At 39.1% G+C, this 19796-nt stretch overlaps 1 protein-coding gene across 1 annotated transcript; it reads left to right on the top strand.

The window, feature by feature from the left end:
• The first annotated feature begins 377 nt into the window (after positions 1–377).
• Positions 378–19750, top strand: ATP6V1C1 (ATPase H+ transporting V1 subunit C1). The gene is made up of 13 exons (XM_058039447.1): positions 378–473; positions 4218–4400; positions 6493–6560; positions 7647–7732; positions 8443–8537; positions 12238–12329; positions 13390–13488; positions 14789–14857; positions 16147–16239; positions 16328–16421; positions 16942–17039; positions 18102–18228; positions 19140–19750. Exons 2-13 carry the CDS (start codon positions 4269–4271, stop codon positions 19233–19235), a joined length of 1149 nt encoding a protein of 382 aa, XP_057895430.1. The 5' UTR covers positions 378–473; positions 4218–4268; the 3' UTR covers positions 19236–19750.
• The last annotated feature ends 46 nt before the right edge of the window (positions 19751–19796 follow it).

Raw genomic sequence — 19796 nt, 5'->3', positions numbered from 1 at the left:
TTTTCCAGTCTAAATAGTTCCATGACTCTGTGCTTCTGTAATCTGAGGAAAATCTACTGGCCGCAGCAAGAACAAACACACATGCTTTCAAACCCGACCATCCTTCTCTGCCCAAAGGGCAGAATCGTACAAAGCCTCCTTGACACTGGGCCGCCCTGAGCCACATGTAGTTTTACACCCACTCCCTAATCAAGCCCAGATTAATCAGAAGTGGCCTGGGGCAGTCGGTATCCTGAGGTGCCTGTGACGATAGCAGGGTACCCAGGAGAGCAGCCACGCCGCCGGGGCGGGGCTCGAACCCGCGGCCCCAGCGCAGCCGGCAGTCACTGCGCAGCCAGCAGTCACTGCGCAGCCGCGGCACAGCGCCTGCTCCCGCCCCTCGTGCGCGGCGCTGCGGCGGCGTCAGCTGACCGCGGGTCACGTGACCCACCGGCGGGTGAGCGGGCGGCGGCGCCGGGGATGGAGCAGTGACGGTAACGGCGGGGCCGGGCCCGGGGCGGGCAAGGAGGGAATGATGGAAAGAAGGACGAGTGTCTGGGCTACCCCGAGCGGCTGCGGCAGCGCCCCGGCCTGCCCCGGCGCACGGCCTCCCCCGGCTCCGGGCCGCGCAGGGCCTGGCACGAAGGGCAGCGCCGGCCGGGCCCGGCGGTACCGCGGCTCCCGGGGGCTCTGCTGGGCCTCAGGCCCGCCGGGCCGCCGCTCTGCCGGTGCCGGGGCTGTTTACCTCGGGGAGGCCGAAGGGACAGCGCGGCCCGGGGAGCCCAGGCGGTGCCGGGCTGTGGGAACTGCCATCCAGTCCTGAGATGCGGCCCGGCGGCTCCGTGGGGAGCCAGCGCAGCGCCCCCCGCTCCCGGGCCAGCCCCGGGCCGCTCCGCACAAGCGTGGGCACTCCCCACGGAGCACTGGCCCCCGCTGCCTCGCTGGGGCCGCTTCTGCTTAGGGAACGTGGAGGCCGAGCACCAGACGTGATTTCTGAAAACGAGCTTGAAGTGACACTCTAGGGACTCCGTGCTGGGCCGCATCAGTAGACGGAGGTTTCCTGTTGAGCTAAATAGAAGCAATTGTCCCCCGCCCCTTGCCCTGGTTTTTGTTTTTTTTGAAAAATATAATGCTGTAGCTGAGATTCGGTTTTGACATCCCTGTATGTTTTTCTGGGTGAAGCACTGAAAAAACTTGTTCGTAAGTTTTATTTTAGATTGCAGTGTACTGCATGATAGATTTTTCTTTGGAAATGAAGCAGTGTACATTACAAAAAAGTCCTGGTCATAGAGGTACATTGTGTGAATAGGCTACCCCTTCTTACTGCTTATTCTAGGTTTTATTTTGAACACTAGGTATTTCCAGCTTTATCCTGTGGTTCTTTTCTTTAATTTGCTTGGCTTTCATTTTGCAGTCGGTCTCTATGTATTTTTTTTTGTCTGACCAGCATTTTTATCTGTTTTTCAAACCATTCTATAGCACTTCTCCTTTCTTCACTTCTTGTTTAGTATTTTCCATTGTTCTGGTTTCAAGGCCGCTCATGTAAAAAACATTTAAAACTCTTCTAGCAAGCTTTTTGTTCCCTTGTGTGTATTTGATAATACCTCCATTTTACCTGAAATGTGAAATTATCTTACTTCCCGTGACTGTTAGAGATGGAACACAACTTCAGGAAAACCAACCAGACAAAAAATGGTGAGGGAAAAAGGGAAGTCCAGTGACTTAATGATTCCTGGCAGCTACAACTGTTTCTTCTGGAAATTTTATAAATATTCTGTAGAGTATTGATGTTTGTGGAAAGCATGAGAATGTGACGTTCCCTCTGTCTTCCTGAGTAGGATCTTGGATTTCTGTGTTGTTGCTTTTCTGTCTTTTGCTTGGATATTTGCAAGTTGCTGCTGCCACCACTTAGTTTGCCCAACAACTTTTTCTAGTCCTAGTCCTGTCAAAACCAGACAAAAACAATTTAAAGCTTTAACAAACTTTGAAAGTGTGTGTCAGCAGTAGTGGTGTCTCCCTGAGTAGGTGAAGTTTACTGTAACCTTTCCTGTGCCTTTTATAGGGCCAGAGTTCAGTGGAGTGCAGGAAAATCTCTCTTCTGCCAAGTCTGGCATGCATTAAGGAAGATAATGCATCATAGTAGTCCAAATAAGAGGAAAATTTGTTTTGTTCCAAATCATCAGTAATTAATAGACTCCTGTGGAGACCTGTGATGTGAGATACTGCAGCTGGTGCTAAACAAAGCCCTGTAGGGTAGTGATAACTGATGTTGTGTGTCTGGTCCTGTAAATGTTGTGATTTCTCAGCTACCTGCACCTGCCCTGGCATTGTCTGGCACTGCTGTGCTGGGCCTGGTGGGCAGTGCCAGATGTCACAGAGGGTGTCCTGTCAAGGGCCTCAGGACTGGCTGTCATCATCTCCTGCTGGAAATGAGGTCCCTTAAGTCCAAGGGGGATGGATGGCTGCTGTGCCAGGCTGTGCTTCATGATAGTGATTTAATGGCTGGTAAACTTCAGCTTTAGGCTTCCTGAGGAGCTGAGCAAAGAATCAGCAATCAGGCCTGTGTCTTACCTGGAATTGCAACACCCTTGAATGAATACACAGGGGAAGGACCTGTGTGTGTTGTTTTGGGCTAAGTTTGCTATCACATACTTATTCTAGCAAATACAACATTTGATTCATTCTCCCTCAAAAAAAAATTGAGTGCTGTACTCTGTGCTCATGAAATACAGGTTAGTCTCTAGCCATTCAAAGCTGCTACAGAAGATATTGCAGATATCAAAATTTAGATTCTGTCAAGGTACACTTTGATTTTGTTCTTCATTCTCTTATTAAAAACATTCAGTAACTCTCAACCAGCTGTTTCTGCTTCTTAGTGACAAAAGAACATAAATACTCTTAACTTCCTGAGCTTGTCTGCAAAATAAACCAACATCATTTGTATTTAGTACCAACACTTTCTTGACTGATGCCAGTATGTGTAATCTTATTGATGATTTGCAGTTGTAACAGAGATACCGAGACTAGAAAGTGTTATCCTTTTTATTGAAATTTTTAGCTGCCAGGAAAAGCTACTTGAAAGAATAAACTAGAGTTTATTGCATTTAAATAATTTTAGGTATTTATTTACTTTAAAACACTGTCCTAATCTGAAAAGTGATTGGAAAAGAGATATCAGAGTTGAAATTTGTTCGGTTTTTCTTATTTTTTCTGATGTTTTCAGAAAAAGTTGTCTGCTTTACAGACACTGGAATATCGGAATTCAGGACATCCCTCTGGGTGTCCAGAGTTGCTGGGACCCCTGCCAGGGGGCTCAGAGACCCTGGCACACAGCCCAGAACACCTGTGGGTTTGATTATGACTCATGGAGCAAATTGCCAGCTTTGTATGAAGACCTGAAAGCCACAGAAGTTTAAGTAGTACTAGTAATAATAAAATTACCACTAGGTGAAAAAGTAGATTTTGGGGTTTTTAGAATAGGGGTTTTGGGGACAAGATGGAGGGCCTTGGGTGTATCCAGCCTTTCTTCTTCTTCTCTACCTCCATCTTCTGCTGTGATGTTGGTACTTACAGATTGGTTTAGAGTAGAAGCTCACTGTCTAACATAGGTGATGGGTATTGGAAAACAATTGTAAACATTGTATACAGGGATAACACCTCCCTGGGGGCAGGCAGAGTGCCTGGGATTGTCCTGCTGGATGGACCTCGGCAGGGCAGGAGAAGGAATTTTATAGATAAGAAACAATAAATAACCCTGAGACCGAGAGCTGAAGAACTCCGACTCATTCTTCGATCGTGTGGGCTCAAACAGAGACTTTTCACAGAGACTTTGTGTCTTGGGGCTGCAATAAACTGCAACCTCCCGAGACTGGAAAAGGTATCTAGCTATGAAAATATAATGTGGGTCCTGTTTTATTTGATTTCTTTTCAGTTAGATTGTTTGCTTGTTATCTTTCTATGAAATTGCAGTTGCTAATGAAAGGTGCTAATGTTGCAAACTCAGCCCACTTTAACATACAGGATGGGCAGTTTAAAAAGATTTTCCAACTGTATAAATGTGATTTGGAAGATAGGAAAAAATGAATTTGAAACCACATGATACTTCTGGTAAAATCTCTTACGGTGGCTGTAACAGCACTTTAGCAATGTGGAAGGAGATGTTTTTCTTCAGGCAAAGCTTTGACTACTGTATTAATAGCAAATATTTTTTCTTCTTTTTCTTGCTTCTCTTCTGCTAGCATCTTGCCTTTATCCTCTGAATCAACAGCCATCGAGATAAAGGCACAAAAATGACAGAGTTTTGGCTGATTTCTGCTCCTGGAGAAAAGACCTGTCAGCAGACATGGGAGAAGCTACACGCAGCAACTACAAAACACAACAACCTTTCCACTAACTCAAAGTTCAATATTCCAGACTTGAAGGTATGAAAACCCTGTGTCATGTCCTAAGAAGTGTTTGTTTTGCACCATCTTTGTTTCTCTAGATTAAAACCTGCAGATGTTTTAGAGAGAGCAGCTGACTTCTCTTGATGTGTATGTGTGGATCTAAGAAATAGTTCAGACAATGGTAATCTTTTTTCTGAACTTCTAAGTTAGTTTCTGAACTTCTTAGTTATAGTTTGAAAACTATAAGTTTTCAAAATTCAGCAACCTGTGTTCTTTCAGCAAATAAAGCAGTTTTTTTCTGAGGATGGTAATCTTGATCTCATGATGGTAGCAGTTACTTGGAGAAGAAAAATAGGAACTTGTGATCGGATTATTGAGAATTTCCTTTGACGGTTTTGTTTTGCCTTTTTAAAAAATTATTTTAAGTTTTTTCCCCTTCTGAATTGTCTGCTCCTTTTCTCTGTCTGAGATACAGTGAAAGGTTCAAATTAAAATACAGGAGTTGATCAAAGAGCTGCTCTGCCTTTTCTCTGTCCAGAAGTAGCATTCTTCTATTAGAGCAGTGGTTTATCTCTGGCTGAGCATTCCAGTGTGACCTGCCAATGTGTTGTGGAAAATGGAAAAAAACCTGTTTGAACTATTCTGTGAGAAGCAAATAGTAACAAAATCTGAAGTAGTTATTCTTGGTTTAATACAGTCATCAGGATACGGAAAAATTATGAGCCAATGTATTCATTTAGAAAAGGTCTTTCCTGATGCCTGGATGTTTCTTGAACAAGAATTGGAGCTCAGTGAAAGCCCTTCAAAGCTTACAAAATTGAGGAGAAAAATGCCATCAGTCTTGGTCTGTTGAGTGCATCAAGTTCAGGTGGCATAATGCCTTTTTCCTGTCTCTGCTAAGGAATGAGCCCAGGGCACAGAGTGCTTCAGTGTGCCTTTTAACATCTTCAAACTGCCATAACTTATGTTCACATTTGGACTGTCCTCAGTTAGAATGGGACTAGAACAAATGTCTGTCTCCTCCCAGGATATCATTGGATATGAATCAGGATGGCTTTCAAACTGTAGGGTGCCTGCAGCATTTAGAGGAGTTATTGCTGAAAACTGTTGGGGCCCATCAGGGTTAGAAGCAATTTCTTTTGCTTCTGCTGTGCTTCCTAAAAGGGGCAGAAGCTGAATATACTTTATATACAGTGGGAAATAGTCTGTCTTCTGTGGACCTGGTGAGACTGTTAAAGCAGTGAGATCCTTTAGTTAAAACTCATTTAAACAGTGGTTTAGTCTCCACTGAACAGCAGTCTTATTGCTTAAGGACTTGCTTGTCCTGAGGCTTTTAAGTGACTAGTTAAAATGAGCTTCCTTATTCTGCTTGTGGCCCACAAGAAGGTGAGGCATGGAAAGTCATTTGTGTGATATTTCTTAAGTAATTCTGCTCCTTTCTGCTTCAGAACTAAACAGAAAAGGACTAATGTGAATTTGAGTGGTCAGATATACAGAAAGTAGATGCTAGGTTACAAATATGTTAAATGTTAATAGCCCTGTAAAATTTCAGTGAGAAATATGTACTCTAGATACATGAGATTAGGGAAGAAGGTATTTTTCTGGAGGAGAAGGGAAGAAAGAGTGAAGGCTTGTAGACAAGCTAGATATTTTATTACCCAAGATGCAAAAAGTCCAGACCCTTGTTGGTCTCACTGCTGCAGTACTCTGGTGTTGTCCAAGTTTTTAATGTCCAGGTTGCCTCCAGTGCTGAGATTCCTGAGCAGTGAAATTTCACATTTGATCTAAAGTAGTGAATTAAGTGCTCAAGCAACTGTTTTGTGAAAAATGCAGCCAATTTACAGCATAGACATTGTTTAAACATGTTTTGGATGGCTGGATTGCAGAACTGAAACTGAGCACCAAACTAGAGAGTTAGATCTGATCCTGTGGTGCTTTGAGGCAGGGGTGAGATCTAACAAGTGAAACAGTGTGGCTTTGGTAAATCAAGGTGTCTGAAATCTTAGAGTCCAGCATTTTATGTAGTTCTGGAGAGATACTTGTTGGTAGATGTAGCTTTTACTGTTAGCTGGTTTTCTCTTTCTATGTTTATATACATCTGCTAATGCATTTTGATCTTTGCTTCTAGGTTGGCACACTGGATGTTTTGGTTGGTTTGTCTGATGAGCTGGCTAAACTGGATGCATTTGTGGAGAGGTAACAGTTCATTTTTACTAGGATGCAGAGTATTAGAATGATGTGATCGTTTGCTGAGTTCTAATAATACACAAGTTATTTTCAGCATTTTTTGTATCACAGTGATCCTCTGCAGGTAGTCAGCAAGCTCAGATTTAAGAAAGCTAAGATGTTGGTTTTCAAGATCAGTATCTGTTCTTGAAAAAAGGAAAATAATCTGAACTTCTTTTGGAATAGTGGAACATTTTGCATTCTCTCTTCAATCGTGCTGTGTGGTGCTGGGTCCTGGAGAATTGTTAAAAACTGAGCCTGACAGGTGCAGGGAGTGGTGAGGAAGTGGAGTAAAAGCTTGTAATTCTAGCAGGATTACTGTTTTCACACTTTGAGAAAGTAACCATGTAATTTCCTAATCCATAGAAATACTTAAAAGTATTAATAATAAAATGCAAAACGTATTCATTTTGAAGAAACTAATGACCTTTTGAAAGTGATTTTAAGCAAAAGTAGCAAAATTTCACATAACCAGAACTCATGGAGCTATCTTCTGTTTCAAGGAGAGCAATCTTAAATAGACATTTTAATTAGAAAAAGAAACTATTTGGCCTGGCACATGTGAATAATATTATACATGGCTTTTAAGTTAGGAAGGCAGGTCTTGAGTGTCAGATTGCATTGTCAGGGTTATCCTGTGTTTAGTTTGTATTACTGTTGACTTCTACCTCTCTACCTGTTTCTAGAAAGGGGTTAGAATTTTGGAAGTACAACAGACTTAAAAAAAATTGCAATATAGTGACTTTACACTTGAAGTCAACACCAACGTGAGGGAGCTAGTCTCACCTTGTTGAGATCTGGTGAGTAGCAGCAGTAGAGATTTTAAATAAAGTTGTGGAATACTGAGAAATTGGTCTCCTTCAGCTATTGAGCCCAGCTTGTGCTCTCAGAAAGTTTGGATGTAGAGCAGTCATCATCCTTGTTTGATCCAGTCACTTTTGATCCAGTCTCAGGCAATTTAAAATGAGTTTTATGAATGGTATTTCTCAAATGGCAGGTTTAGGGCTTTATTGGTTTTTTTAAAATATATTTTAATCTTTTTCTTCCAATTTTCAGTGTTGTAAAGAAGGTGGCCCAATATATGGCTGATGTTCTAGAAGACAGTAAAGATAAAGTTCAGGAGAATCTTCTGGCCAATGGAGGTAAAGTGTTAACCATGATATCCTAATGTATTCTAAAACTGTAGAAGGGAAGGCAGTGATCCTGAAACTTACTGAGGTGTCAGGAGGCCAAGTGCAGGGGGCTGCTCCTGGGTCAGGGAGCCCTCAGTGTCAGTACAGGTGGGGCATGGATGGATCAAGAGCAGCCCTGCTGAGAAGGACTTGGGGTGCCAGTGTGCATTTTATTTCAGTAAAGAGCTGCACTTTTGTCTGAACCAATATTTTATTTTCAGAGCCATTTAATAGAATTATCACAGCTTGTATTGATGGAAAAGAGTCTAGTATGAGTGGATAAGGGCTTGGACTAGTGTCTTTTGTAGATAGCTGTACAAACCTGTCACTTCAGGGGAGCCACATGGTCATTGCTGCCTTTTTTGCCATCATAACCTTCCCTTCTCCCACCCATTTTTCACACAGAGCAAAAAGTAGTTGCTTTTGTCTGTAGTTCTCCAACCATCCTTGACTTGGTAATAAATGTCATTTACAGTCTACAGAGGTGGTGAAACCAATATCTGAAGGCAGAGGTCATGGATAATTTACAGCTTGTTTATTTTCAAATTTCTTAAGCAACAGGGTACACACATGGGAAGGTCCAGTCTGTTACAGTTCTCTTCTGTTAGAGCAGTTCTACATAGAATATAATACAGTTGTCTTTTTATTGTCAATCTTAACAAAGTTCTTTAAAATTTTAGTTGACTTGGTCACCTATATAACAAGGTTCCAGTGGGATATGGCCAAATACCCAATCAAGCAATCCTTGAAGAATATTTCAGAAATTATTGCAAAGGTAAGGTATCTTGTTTTATAAAACTTCCCTATTTGGAATTGGGATATTTATGCACAAAACTTGCTCTCAAAGAATTTTGTCCGTTTTAGTCAGCAAACAATAGTAGTGGATTTTGTAGCAGCTAGTAACCAAAGAAATACATGGGATGTGGCTAGGATTTGGAGAGTGCCCTCTGAAGGCCATCATGCAGTCTTTGCTGATTTTTGTTTCCTAGGATCACTGAGCTAACAAATAAATAGCCAGGAAATGATATTTACATTTCAATTTTGCTGTGTTAGCTTATTGTTTGTCTGATGTTCTCAAACCTTGTGGGCTGTTAGCAGTGAACCAGGGAACCTATTTACATTCTGAAAGCTGTGGCACTCAGTTGTGAGGGCAGAAATAAGCCTTCATTGTTAGATGTAAAGAAAGCTCATTGAGAGTTTTCATGTGTTTTCCTCATCTTTACTTAGGTAAAGTGTTTCGTACATGGAGGGCTTTATTTTTTTACTTGCTTGTGAGCCTCTACAGGGTCCTCAGGAGTGACTGGTTTAGACAGTGAGAGAGTTCTCTGTAGACAATCCTTGCTTTAAGATCTTCCCAGCCTCTTCAGGTTGTTTTTCCCCTTCCCTGCTTTCTGTTAGCTGCAGACTGGCTCTTGGAACTGCCTGTGTTGCTAACTGAAAGTACATGACTTGCAAAAAGGAAGAGACTGTTCTGGGTACTATAGAGACAGTCTTTGGTGGTGGATGTGTAGGGACTATAATGGGGTTGGGATGGTGGTAAGTGCTGGCAGACTTCTGCTTTGCTGTTACTGCAGATTCCTGAAACTATTACATTAATATTTTTGCAGAAATTACAAAATTGTAATATATGCTACAAAGCTGACTGAAAATGCAATTAGTACTTTCATTTTTGAGATTTTCTTTGGGACTATCATTGTATCTTGAATTTATTTCACAAATTACATTTACTAAGTAAATGTAATTTAGTTTTCTTGGAAAACACCTGCAGTGTGGCCTTTTGTTAGAGGATGACTGGCTGTCTTATGGCTCTGAAGATTTGCACATTAAGAATATCTTACAGATATAAAATTAAAATATTAATATCTGACACTAGCACATATTTATTTCTTCAGAAGAAGGTACCAAAGTGAAGCACTGAACTTTTTACAGCAGTTATAGTGCAGCACTTGTTTTTGCAGAAATTAAATTTGTTGAAAAAGAAACCTAAGACATGAAGAGATATGCCCCTTTTTTGAAAATTATCAAATATTCAGTCCATGTTATTCTGTGTCTCAGAGTCTGCTAGATAAATAATCTGCTTCAACAAAGCTCTAGAACCTGAACTTCAATTGTCTTACATTGTTCATCTACTTTAGGGACCTCATTGACCTGTTGTGTTGGATAGTAAATGTAGACAAACAGGTCTGCTGGAGTTCAGCTTGAGTCATCCTGTTGGGGGTTTCCATTTTGCTTCATGTTTAGCTGTGCTTGTATTCCATAGGAACAGCTTTAGGATATAAATGTGTAATAAATCTGATTTCAAATAGTTTATAAAATATAAACTGTGAGCCATAGATGTATGTCCATAAAGTAGAGAAGAGAAGGAAGATGACTGAAGATGCCTTATGTTCCTGTAGAAATGACCCCAAGGAGATCATATCAAAGGACTTAAAACAGTTTTGTCCCAAGGCAGAAAGAGTCCTGACAGAGACAAAGTCTTCATGTAATCACACGCCAAAGTGAAGATATAGGAAAATTGATAGAGCTACATTAATTAAAATCTGTGAAGCCTCTTGACAGGTTGATGTTAAATAATTTGAAAAGTTTGTCAAATAATGAATTACTACATTTCCTGTGTGGTTTTATGTCATCCTCACTCACTCAGGCAGCACATTCTGATGTCTGTCAAAATGAGTAATGGCAATTGCGGTGGGGATTTGTCAGTTGAGAAGAAATTACAGCAGTATCAGAAACATTTAAAATAAAATTATATCTCCTGAAACTATTCATCAGTTTTTTTCAGCTTTCAATTTGCAGAAGTTTTGTGAGCCTCAGCATCAATACAGAAGACTTTTGAGATGGCATCTGTGCTGAGAGCTTCACTTAATCGATTTATTCTTTGGATTTGAAATTAGTGATCAGACGTATGCAAGGAGACAGCCTCAATATTTTAGTGCCCATGTCCAACCTTTTCAGGAGCCCAGGCATGCATCCAAGTGCAACAGCTCAGCTGTATGGCTGCAAGACACTGGCTAATGACTACCAAAATGGTTTAAATATCTGGGATTGCTCTGTGTAGAGATAGGCTCACTGTGTTAGACTGGCACTTTCCTTAGCAATATTGTGAGTCTGCCTCCTTTTGCCATGACCTTTGTGAGTTATTCACCAATTCTACTCACAGAAGGAAGTTTGTATTGTTGCCTCATTTGGTAATTTTACAAAAATTTATTTTCAAGAGCTCTGTTGTGGCACTGAGGCTTGTGGTTCTGTATTCTCTAACATTCAGTAGGAAGCAAAGCTGGTTGTTTTTCACAATAAACTTCAGTCAGTGCAGCAGTAACAGGTTTTTATCTAAGCAGTCATTTTTTAAAAGACTACTGACTCTACAAATGAGAGCAGTTAAGAGTATTGTCAAGTAGGAAATGCTGAATGGAACTGGTTTGTAAAGGCAGTGTTTGGTATCAAAGGTTTTTGGGTTTTGTCATTAATAATGCATAGTTATGCTGTTGTTGAAATTTTTGATCCTTGGAAAAGGCAAAGGGTTGTCAGTCTGGGGAAGAGCTAAAATGCACAAAGGTACTAGCTTAATATTTTCTGATTAATTTTCCTCTTATGTTGTCCTCCAGATGTAAAAAAAGAGGTGCTGGTGTTCTTGTAGTATTAAAAAGTTTTCATGAAGGTATATGCCTTGTGTGACACCTGCTGAAATGTTCTGCATGTTGCTTTGCTAAAGGTTGTATCAGTCAGAGGATTTAAATAGCTTTAAGTACTAATCTGTTTAATTTTGTCATTTTCAGAGTATTTTGTCTAAAGGACTTCTGTATCTGTAAAGGTGCAAGCTGTTAATGTGTTGCTACATGAAATGAACAGAATGTTCAGGCTTTTGAGGACTTCCTGCTACAGACAAGCCAACTTAGGTGTTAACATAAACAAGGTCACTATTTAATTAAATGACCTTGCTTTTAAGAGAGATTTATTTTGTGGAAACAAAATCATATCTGCATCTCCAAGCTGAAGTGTTTTATGCAAACAAAATGTTTTGTCAGTGGTCTAAGTCTATATAAAGGGAGAGTCCCTTGACAGTGTTCAGAAACTTTTCCCTGGGGATTTTTTCATGCTTGTACCTCTTTACTACAGTGAGGAGGCAGTGAAGGAGGCAGTAGGCAGCATTATAATCCCAGACCAACACTGTGCCATTGCAGTTACCCAACTGTTACTGAGTGTGCTGATTTTAAAACACTTCCTTGTATAGGGTACACACTGATATGAGTATGGTTGGCAGTTTAACATGTATTAATTAAAGTGCTTCATTTGTTTTGTAGTCTTCCACTTGCTGCCAAGTTATCTAGCTGGGAAATAATAATTTTTGGTAATCATGCTAATTAAGCCATCCTTCTCAAATCCATCCTCCAGGATTACTTGAGCAGCAGTGGCAAGCTGAACATAAGTTCTATTTCAGTTCTTTAGACACAGCTCCTTTTCTTTTCATTTTTAAGGGAGTAAACCAGATTGACAATGATCTAAAAGCAAGAGCCTCGGCATACAATAATCTCAAAGGGAATCTTCAGAATTTGGAAAGAAAGAATGCGTAAGTTGTATTATTTTTTCTAATGTAGTGCAGGAATGTTATCTAATAATGAAAACTTAAGAAAATGTTTACTCTAAGCTTAATGTACTTTTGAGGCGTTTATCAGTCTTGAAGAGCAGCTGTCATAAAAGAACATTTATTACCAGCTGTCTGGTTGGTGTTAACTTACCTGTGACTGAACAGCAATTAAGAAATCATAAAAACATGTACAAATAGCATAAATTTCTGGAACTTCTGAGAGGAGCTTGCTGTTAGTGGTAGCACTGCTACTTAGATGTCTTGTCTAAATAAGAAAGTCTTTCCTTCACACCACCTTAACTGGTTTTCTTCCCTCAGAATTTACCAGCAGAGACAGTTGGGTACAATAGCTGTTGGGTACACACAGATATTAAATTAAATGAGGACTGTGTGTTGTCTTGTCACGTACGTGTGATGATTATCTGTACTGAGGTACAGTAGTTATTCTGTGCAAATGGGGTTGATTAATGTGCCTGAACCCTGCCATTAAAGTGGATGGCACAAGCCTGCTGGCTGATTCAGAGCCATGGGTCATGCCAATGACAGTACATGACAAGGTGTTTTAGGAGTGAGACATCAGTTCTGTGCCAAGCCATGCAGCTGAATGCCGTTAAACCTATGTGCATTCTTGGTCTTTAATGAATACAAGGAAATACACTCCTTTAAGTTTTTATTGATGTTCTGCATGTGGGTCTGTACTATGTTATAACTCTGAGGCTCCATGTGCTAGAATCCACAGTTAATGGTTTTAATGGTTCTTGACATTTTAAATCACTTCTTAAAAGCCAAGTTGGCCCCTTAAGTGTGTGACGTATTTGGAATATGGAAATGACGCACAGCAGTGGAGCTGCTGATAAAAACGTGAGTGGCTTTGGACAGTGAGATATAAAGTGCATATAAGGACATTTTGTTTGCTCTGCTAATAGCAATTATGTAGGTAAAATATATTTTTGAGAATGCTATATTATCAAGCACTGGAAACTGTTATCCAGACAAATTCAGTTCTTAAACGTGTAATTGTTCTGGCTTTGTTTCTCTGCAGGGGAAGCTTGCTAACCAGAAGTCTTGCTGATATTGTAAAGAAAGAGGACTTTGTACTTGATTCAGAATATTTGGTCACATTATTAGTGATTGTGCCGAAGTAAGTTTATTCATCCTAAGAGTAGAATACAATAAGAAATATAAATCAAATAATACATCTCACAACTCTATAATACTGTCAGAATGTCATCTCAGTTTGCTTGGGGCTTTCCTGGATGAGCAAACAGAACTGTTAAGATGCTCAGGAGAGATAAGTGAGCGTCTGTGCCTGTGTTCCTTTGTTCACAAAAACTTCTTATAAAGACTGCTGGGTGCTCATTAATTTCTTGAAGAAACTGGAAATTAGATTTATGTCTCTTATTCAATGTTTGCTATGAGTAGACATGCTCCAGATGGTGTCCTTATGAAAGTAAGTGCTGAGTAAAAACATGACTTGTTTTACATTAGAAGGCTTAATCATTAAATTATCCTGGTTAGGACTATGCCAACTTCCATCATTTACTGAGTGAACTCTTTACTGCTTTGCTCTGCACGTTTTTAGATTGCCTGAACACTGTTTTTTGGGGTTTTTTTTTACTTAACTAAGTCTGTGCCATTGGAACCCTGCTTATGTCCTGTGAAAGGCTTGCTGGGGGAGCAGACTGTTCTTATTTGAAATGTGTGAACAACAGAAACCTCATGTTTTCCCTTGACCAAGGAAAATGGTGATACAGATGCCCTCAAAACTGTTGTAAAATGAAAAAATGGCCCTTGACTGGAGCTGCAAGCAGAGAGCTCCTAAGTTGTGAAAAGCCCACTGGCTCTCTTTACCACAGGAGCTATTAGAGTCTGTCAGACGTTTTTCCTCTGGTGAAGGAAAACCAATTTTGCAGTGGCTTTAGCAGAAAGCAAGTGGTTAGAATATCTCTGCTGTTATTTTTTCTGTTTTTGCTGTTGAGAGGATGGAACCTCTTCACAAGTAACTACAGAATAACACGGCTTCCAAAATTCCCAGTCCTTCAGGCAAGTGCAGGACTCTAGGGAACCTGTTTATAATTGTGGAAGAAGTAATCCTCTGCTCAAAAGAGCAGAGTTGCATGAGGAGTTTCTGATTAACTTTGACAGTTAATTCCATTTGGTCCCCTGAGATCTCTACTTAATGATGATTTAATTTCATAGTTCTTTGATTTAAAAAATGTTGCACTTGTAAACTGACATGAAGACTGAAAAGATGTTAGTTTATTTATCAATAATTGTAAAAACAGCATGAGGAGAACTGAGTGTTTCTTGAGTCTTGCATATTTCTTAAAACCTGCACCTGAGATTGATGATGTGATGATTAAATGTTGTTACCTTTAAAAAAAAGCCTTGATCCATTAATCTCAGATTAAAAGTCTAACAATAACCTGTGCATTTTCTAGGTTAAATTACAATGACTGGGTTAAGCAGTATGAAACACTAGCAGAGATGGTTGTACCACGTTCCAGCAAGTAAGTTGTGAAATGCTAAATCTCATATTTGCGCGTGCTGTGTTTCAGGAGTGTTCTTCATCTAGAAAGACTTTGAATTTTAAAGATTGATCAGAAACTTGTCAACATGTCTACCTTATCTGATCAAGTAACTGAGGAAATGTTCAGGTGAACTCTAGAGTTAACAAAGTTATCAAACGTAACTTATGTGAGAAGAGTAAGAGGATAGAAGAGTTAATCTATTCTGGTCAGATATATTCAGCCTCTGGCTGGAGTGTGGTGGAGATAAGCAACAAATGCTGGCTGCTGGCCTGTAAGCTTTAGGTTTGTATTCACAGGACTTGAAACAAGTTATATGAGCTCTGAAAGCTTCCAAAGAATGGAGAACTGGAAGTGTAAATTTGTTGTGTTCAAAGAAAGGTAGCTTGTCTCTTTGGGTCCTTGGTATCAGGCTGCTGCTAGGTGCTGTGGTGGGCAAGATTAAACCACTTTAACAACCTTGTAACCACTTTGACTGGTAAAGTCCACATGTAGCACAAAGCACCGATTTGTGGTTAATTTTAACTGATAGACTGAGGTTTTGGTCAGGAAAATCTGATGCTACTAGTTCTGAGCCACTTAAAAAATCGGAACTTGCTCTGGATAGCTTCACATTTGGAAGACCTGCTAGTGCTTATTTCATTATTGGGAAACCATGGCCTAGGGCTAGCTTAAGAAAAGGCAACTTGTTAAACTGTTGGATAATGCTTGTATTGAAGACAGTATCACATTGAGGAACAGTCTAAATCTGTTCAAGCTTTTTTTTTTCCTAAGATAAAGCCCCAAAATAAGCAATATTATTTTTAATTATAAAATAGTAAATCTAGGGCTCATCTTTGCAGCCTAAGAAATATTTTGTTTTGCCAACCTGTATATTTTTAATTTGTGTATTTTTCTAATTTATATCCATTTCATTTTTCTTTAAAACACACATTTCTAATAAAACTGTAGTACAAATGTTTCAGTACAAAACCAACTTCAGTTACTTTTTTTGTTAAATAAGTTTTAATTTGAACAAATATCATATGAAGTGGTTTTGTGTGATAAAGTCTCTGAATGTGAACTGTAAGCTGCCATCATTTATGAAGGGAGCAATTAAGAGCAGTCAGTTACATTCTGTATGAGGTGCTTAATTTGGGAACTAAATCCTGTATAATTATCTACATTTATGTCTTGCCTTGTAGCAATAAAGTACAACTTGTGGCACTGTGTGACTGTGCTGGCTTGAACCTGGTTAATTCTGACACTTGGTTTGTTTTCTTTCTGTGTAGTGTACTCTTTGAGGACCAAGACAGCTACCTTTGTAATGTCACCTTGTTCAGGAAGGCAGTGGATGACTTCAAGCACAAAGCCAGAGAATATAAGTAAGGTTTATTTTGTGTGCATTCTGTCTCTCATGCTTTGAAGGATCTCTAGACAGACACTTTTGATTTTATTCACTTCCAAATGCAGATTTATGGTCCGTGACTTCCAGTACAATGAAGAAGAGATGAAAGCTGATAAAGAAGAAATGAATAGACTGTCAACTGACAAGAAGAAACAGTTTGTAAGTCTTAATAAAGTGGTCATTACAGAAGTGTGAGACATCTAAGACTTGTTATTGCTACATAAAATTTTCATGAAGTTGTGATTCAGAGAAAGCATTGTAGGGATGACATGATATAGGCAGCCTGCCACCCAGCTAATCTACTCTGGGATAATTGAATTTTGTGCAGCACAAGTGCTCCTCACTGCATTGAACCAAGGGCTGGTATTGCAGCTGATAATGTTTGAAGTTTGAAAATGGACAAGTGTTTGAATTGCATAATCAGATATTACTAAAAGGATCTTTAATATCGTTAGATCATGACAACTGAGATGGGGACCTGAAGGGACAATGGGAAGTCTCATTAAATGTCCCTTTATATCAAAACACTCTTGAGCAATTATGTCCATAGTGAACTCTGTCTTTATCTTGTCTTTTATTATGGTACAGATATTGAGTAGCTGCTCAAACATGCATAATGGGCTGAGTCTTTTCTGATATTTGAATAGCTTTTTTTTTTTCCCTCTCTATTCTTTCACAGGGGCCTCTGGTTCGGTGGCTGAAAGTGAATTTCAGTGAAGCTTTCATTGCGTGGATTCATGTGAAAGCATTGCGTGTTTTTGTTGAATCTGTTTTAAGGTAATGAGGCAGATTTGAATAGTGATTTTCTTCCTAGACTTGGTAAGAATTTACATCTAGCTTGGGTTTACCAAATTGAAGCATGTGAATGCTGCTCTTCTGGGAAGGAGGAAGCTAAAAGTAGGGCAGTAAGCATAGCTGGTGGCAATAGCTCTTGTTGCCAGTTGTGAAATATTTGAAGTAGATAATTGTGTATCTTCCCCTTGGATAGTTTTCACTATTGCTTTAGGAGTTACAGATACTCTGTAAATAGCAGGGAGACATATTTGCTGATTTTTAGGTTACTTTATGAGCTGCTTGTAACAAGAACTAACTGCATCTTATATCTAAATGGCAAATTTGAATAGTTCAGAATAACAGTAGCTTGGCATACCACTCAATATTCTAATTAGAAATTTTATCTGCTTTTTTTTTCTTCATACTATCCACAAGTGTTGTTACTAGTCAAGAACAGATGTAGTTGCTCTGCAAAGGAAAGACCTTTATTTTTTATAGTTGAAGATGTTCCTACTGTGGTCAGTAAAGGGCAAGGTGTTTTTAGCCTTTTTGATCAGTTGTCATAAAGGAGAAAAGCAGAGGAGAAAAAGAAAACAAATCACATGAACTTGCATTCTTGCTGCTATGGCCTTATTGTGAAGACAAAACTTGAGTAAAGAGTAAAGAAGAAAGCTGAACCTGACTGAAATGTTGGCAGCAGTTTCCACACTCCTAGAAAGGAAGATTAAGTAGAAACTACATTGTCCACCAAGTGTGATAAGCAAAGTAAATGAATGGAATGTTCAAAATTTAGTCTTTGTTCAGGTAACATTGAGAATTATGCTAAATACTCAAGGATTTAAAATTATTTTAAAAATATTTAGGCTTCTGTTTTGTTATTTTAAGCTTGAAGTTCTACTTTTTTGTTGTCTTATGAACTGTAGACACAGAATGGTTTTGCAAAAATGGAAATTAGCAGAATTTCCTCTTCAGCAATAGGATTCTTTCTCAAAAAAAAAGTCTGCTTTGAATTATGAAGGAAGGTTTATTTCAGCATTTCCATGGTTTTCTACTTGACTTCCTCAGGTATGGTTTGCCAGTTAACTTCCAGGCAATGCTGCTACAGCCTAATAAGAAGACAATGAAGAAACTGAGGGAAGTTCTGTATGACTTGTACAAACACCTTGACAGCAGTGCAGCAGCTATCATTGATGTAAGTACTGTTTAACTGCTACTAGTGTGTTTAAACAAAGTCTATTGGCATCATTAAAAGGCTGTACCTCTCCATATTCTTCATTTTCTCACAGTACAGAGAATTTTGTCTCCATAAAAAAATGCTGCCTCTGTTTTACACTTTTTGCAGGCAGATGGTGTTTAAAGTTGCATCCAATATATTTGAAGAGCTGTCTGGTTTAAAAGTCACATGTAATTTCTTCTTACTGCATTCTTTCTTACTGCTGATGGAAAGATACAGACTGCAAGTTAGCACAGTAGTCCTCTGCTGTAGAAGGCTGAATCATTGTCAAAATGGAATCTGCCTTTCCATCTGTAGAGGTCTCATTTTCATGTGTAAAAACTGGTTTGTTGGGAGGCTTATTCTGCTAATTGGCTTTTTATTGAAAATCGGTGATGTTTGTAGTTAAAGGGTAACTGAAGATACCATGAGTTTAGCTGAATTAAAAAAGATTCTTAACATTATATTGAATGTAATGTATTTCCAGGCCTTTTTGTGGAAAGAGGATGTGAGACAATTTAGGTGAAAATGAAAGATGCTGAACTTATATAATGCCTTGGATCATTCAGCACCCTATAGCATTCTCATCAGAAACTGGCAGTGTTTAGATGTAGTAGTGATGATGTGTTTACTATAGCAATGGATGTGAATTATTGGTACAGAACTACTTAGACTTCGAAAAAGCACTTTGTATTTAATTTTGAAAAATACTGTTAGTCATTTGTCAAGGTTCTAACTTTACCTGTTACTTAAACAGTCACTTGAATGTGAAAATTTAACCTTGAAATCTTACCTGGCCTATTTGCTTCTAAAACATATTAATATTTCAGCTACTTCTTAATAGCAGTTTGAATTGTAAGAGTATAACTGGTTTCAAAATTTATTTGCAGGCAACTATGGATATTCCAGGTTTAAACCTCAGCCAACAGGAGTACTACCCATATGTGTACTACAAGATCGATTGTAATTTGCTGGAATTCAAGTAAAAGTTCCCTAACATGACAATCTTCTCAGTGTTGGTGTAAACAAACAGAAGTGAGGTTGAAGTATAATAATACTTTTAACATTCTACTAATCATATGCTTGCTTCTTATGTTAGGTGAATTGAACACACTGTGGTCCATCTCTAGACATTTTCTTTTTAAAGAGCAGTGTAGGTAACCAGCTTTTAATCGACTATGTCTGTAAATGTATATTGAGAGAATTGAAGTATTTATAAACAGAGTGATTTATTTAAGGAAAAGCTTATCCCTCTTTCCTATGGTGGTCTGTGTTAATTCCATTTACTGTTGTTTATAAAAAAAAACTTGTTTACAGAAGACTAGTGTAAATGTTCATGGCCATTTTGTTCATTTGATTTAGTAGATACAACTGTGTTAACGTTGTTGAACTGTGATGTAAAGTATGTAAAATTGGTATGAAATCGTGCTTTCTGAATGGTTTAAAATTACAATTGATGCACTGTAAACACAGGGAAAATAAACATACCTGTGCAAATGTGTCACTTTCTTCTACCACATAAAATTGCAGATACTTGTGTCTAAACT

This window comes from Melospiza georgiana, chromosome 1, assembly GCF_028018845.1.
Source record: "Melospiza georgiana isolate bMelGeo1 chromosome 1, bMelGeo1.pri, whole genome shotgun sequence".
NCBI lineage: Eukaryota > Metazoa > Chordata > Aves > Passeriformes > Passerellidae > Melospiza > Melospiza georgiana.
The sequence above is the reverse complement of the archived record's forward strand: the minus strand, read 5'-3'. Positions and strand labels throughout refer to the sequence as shown.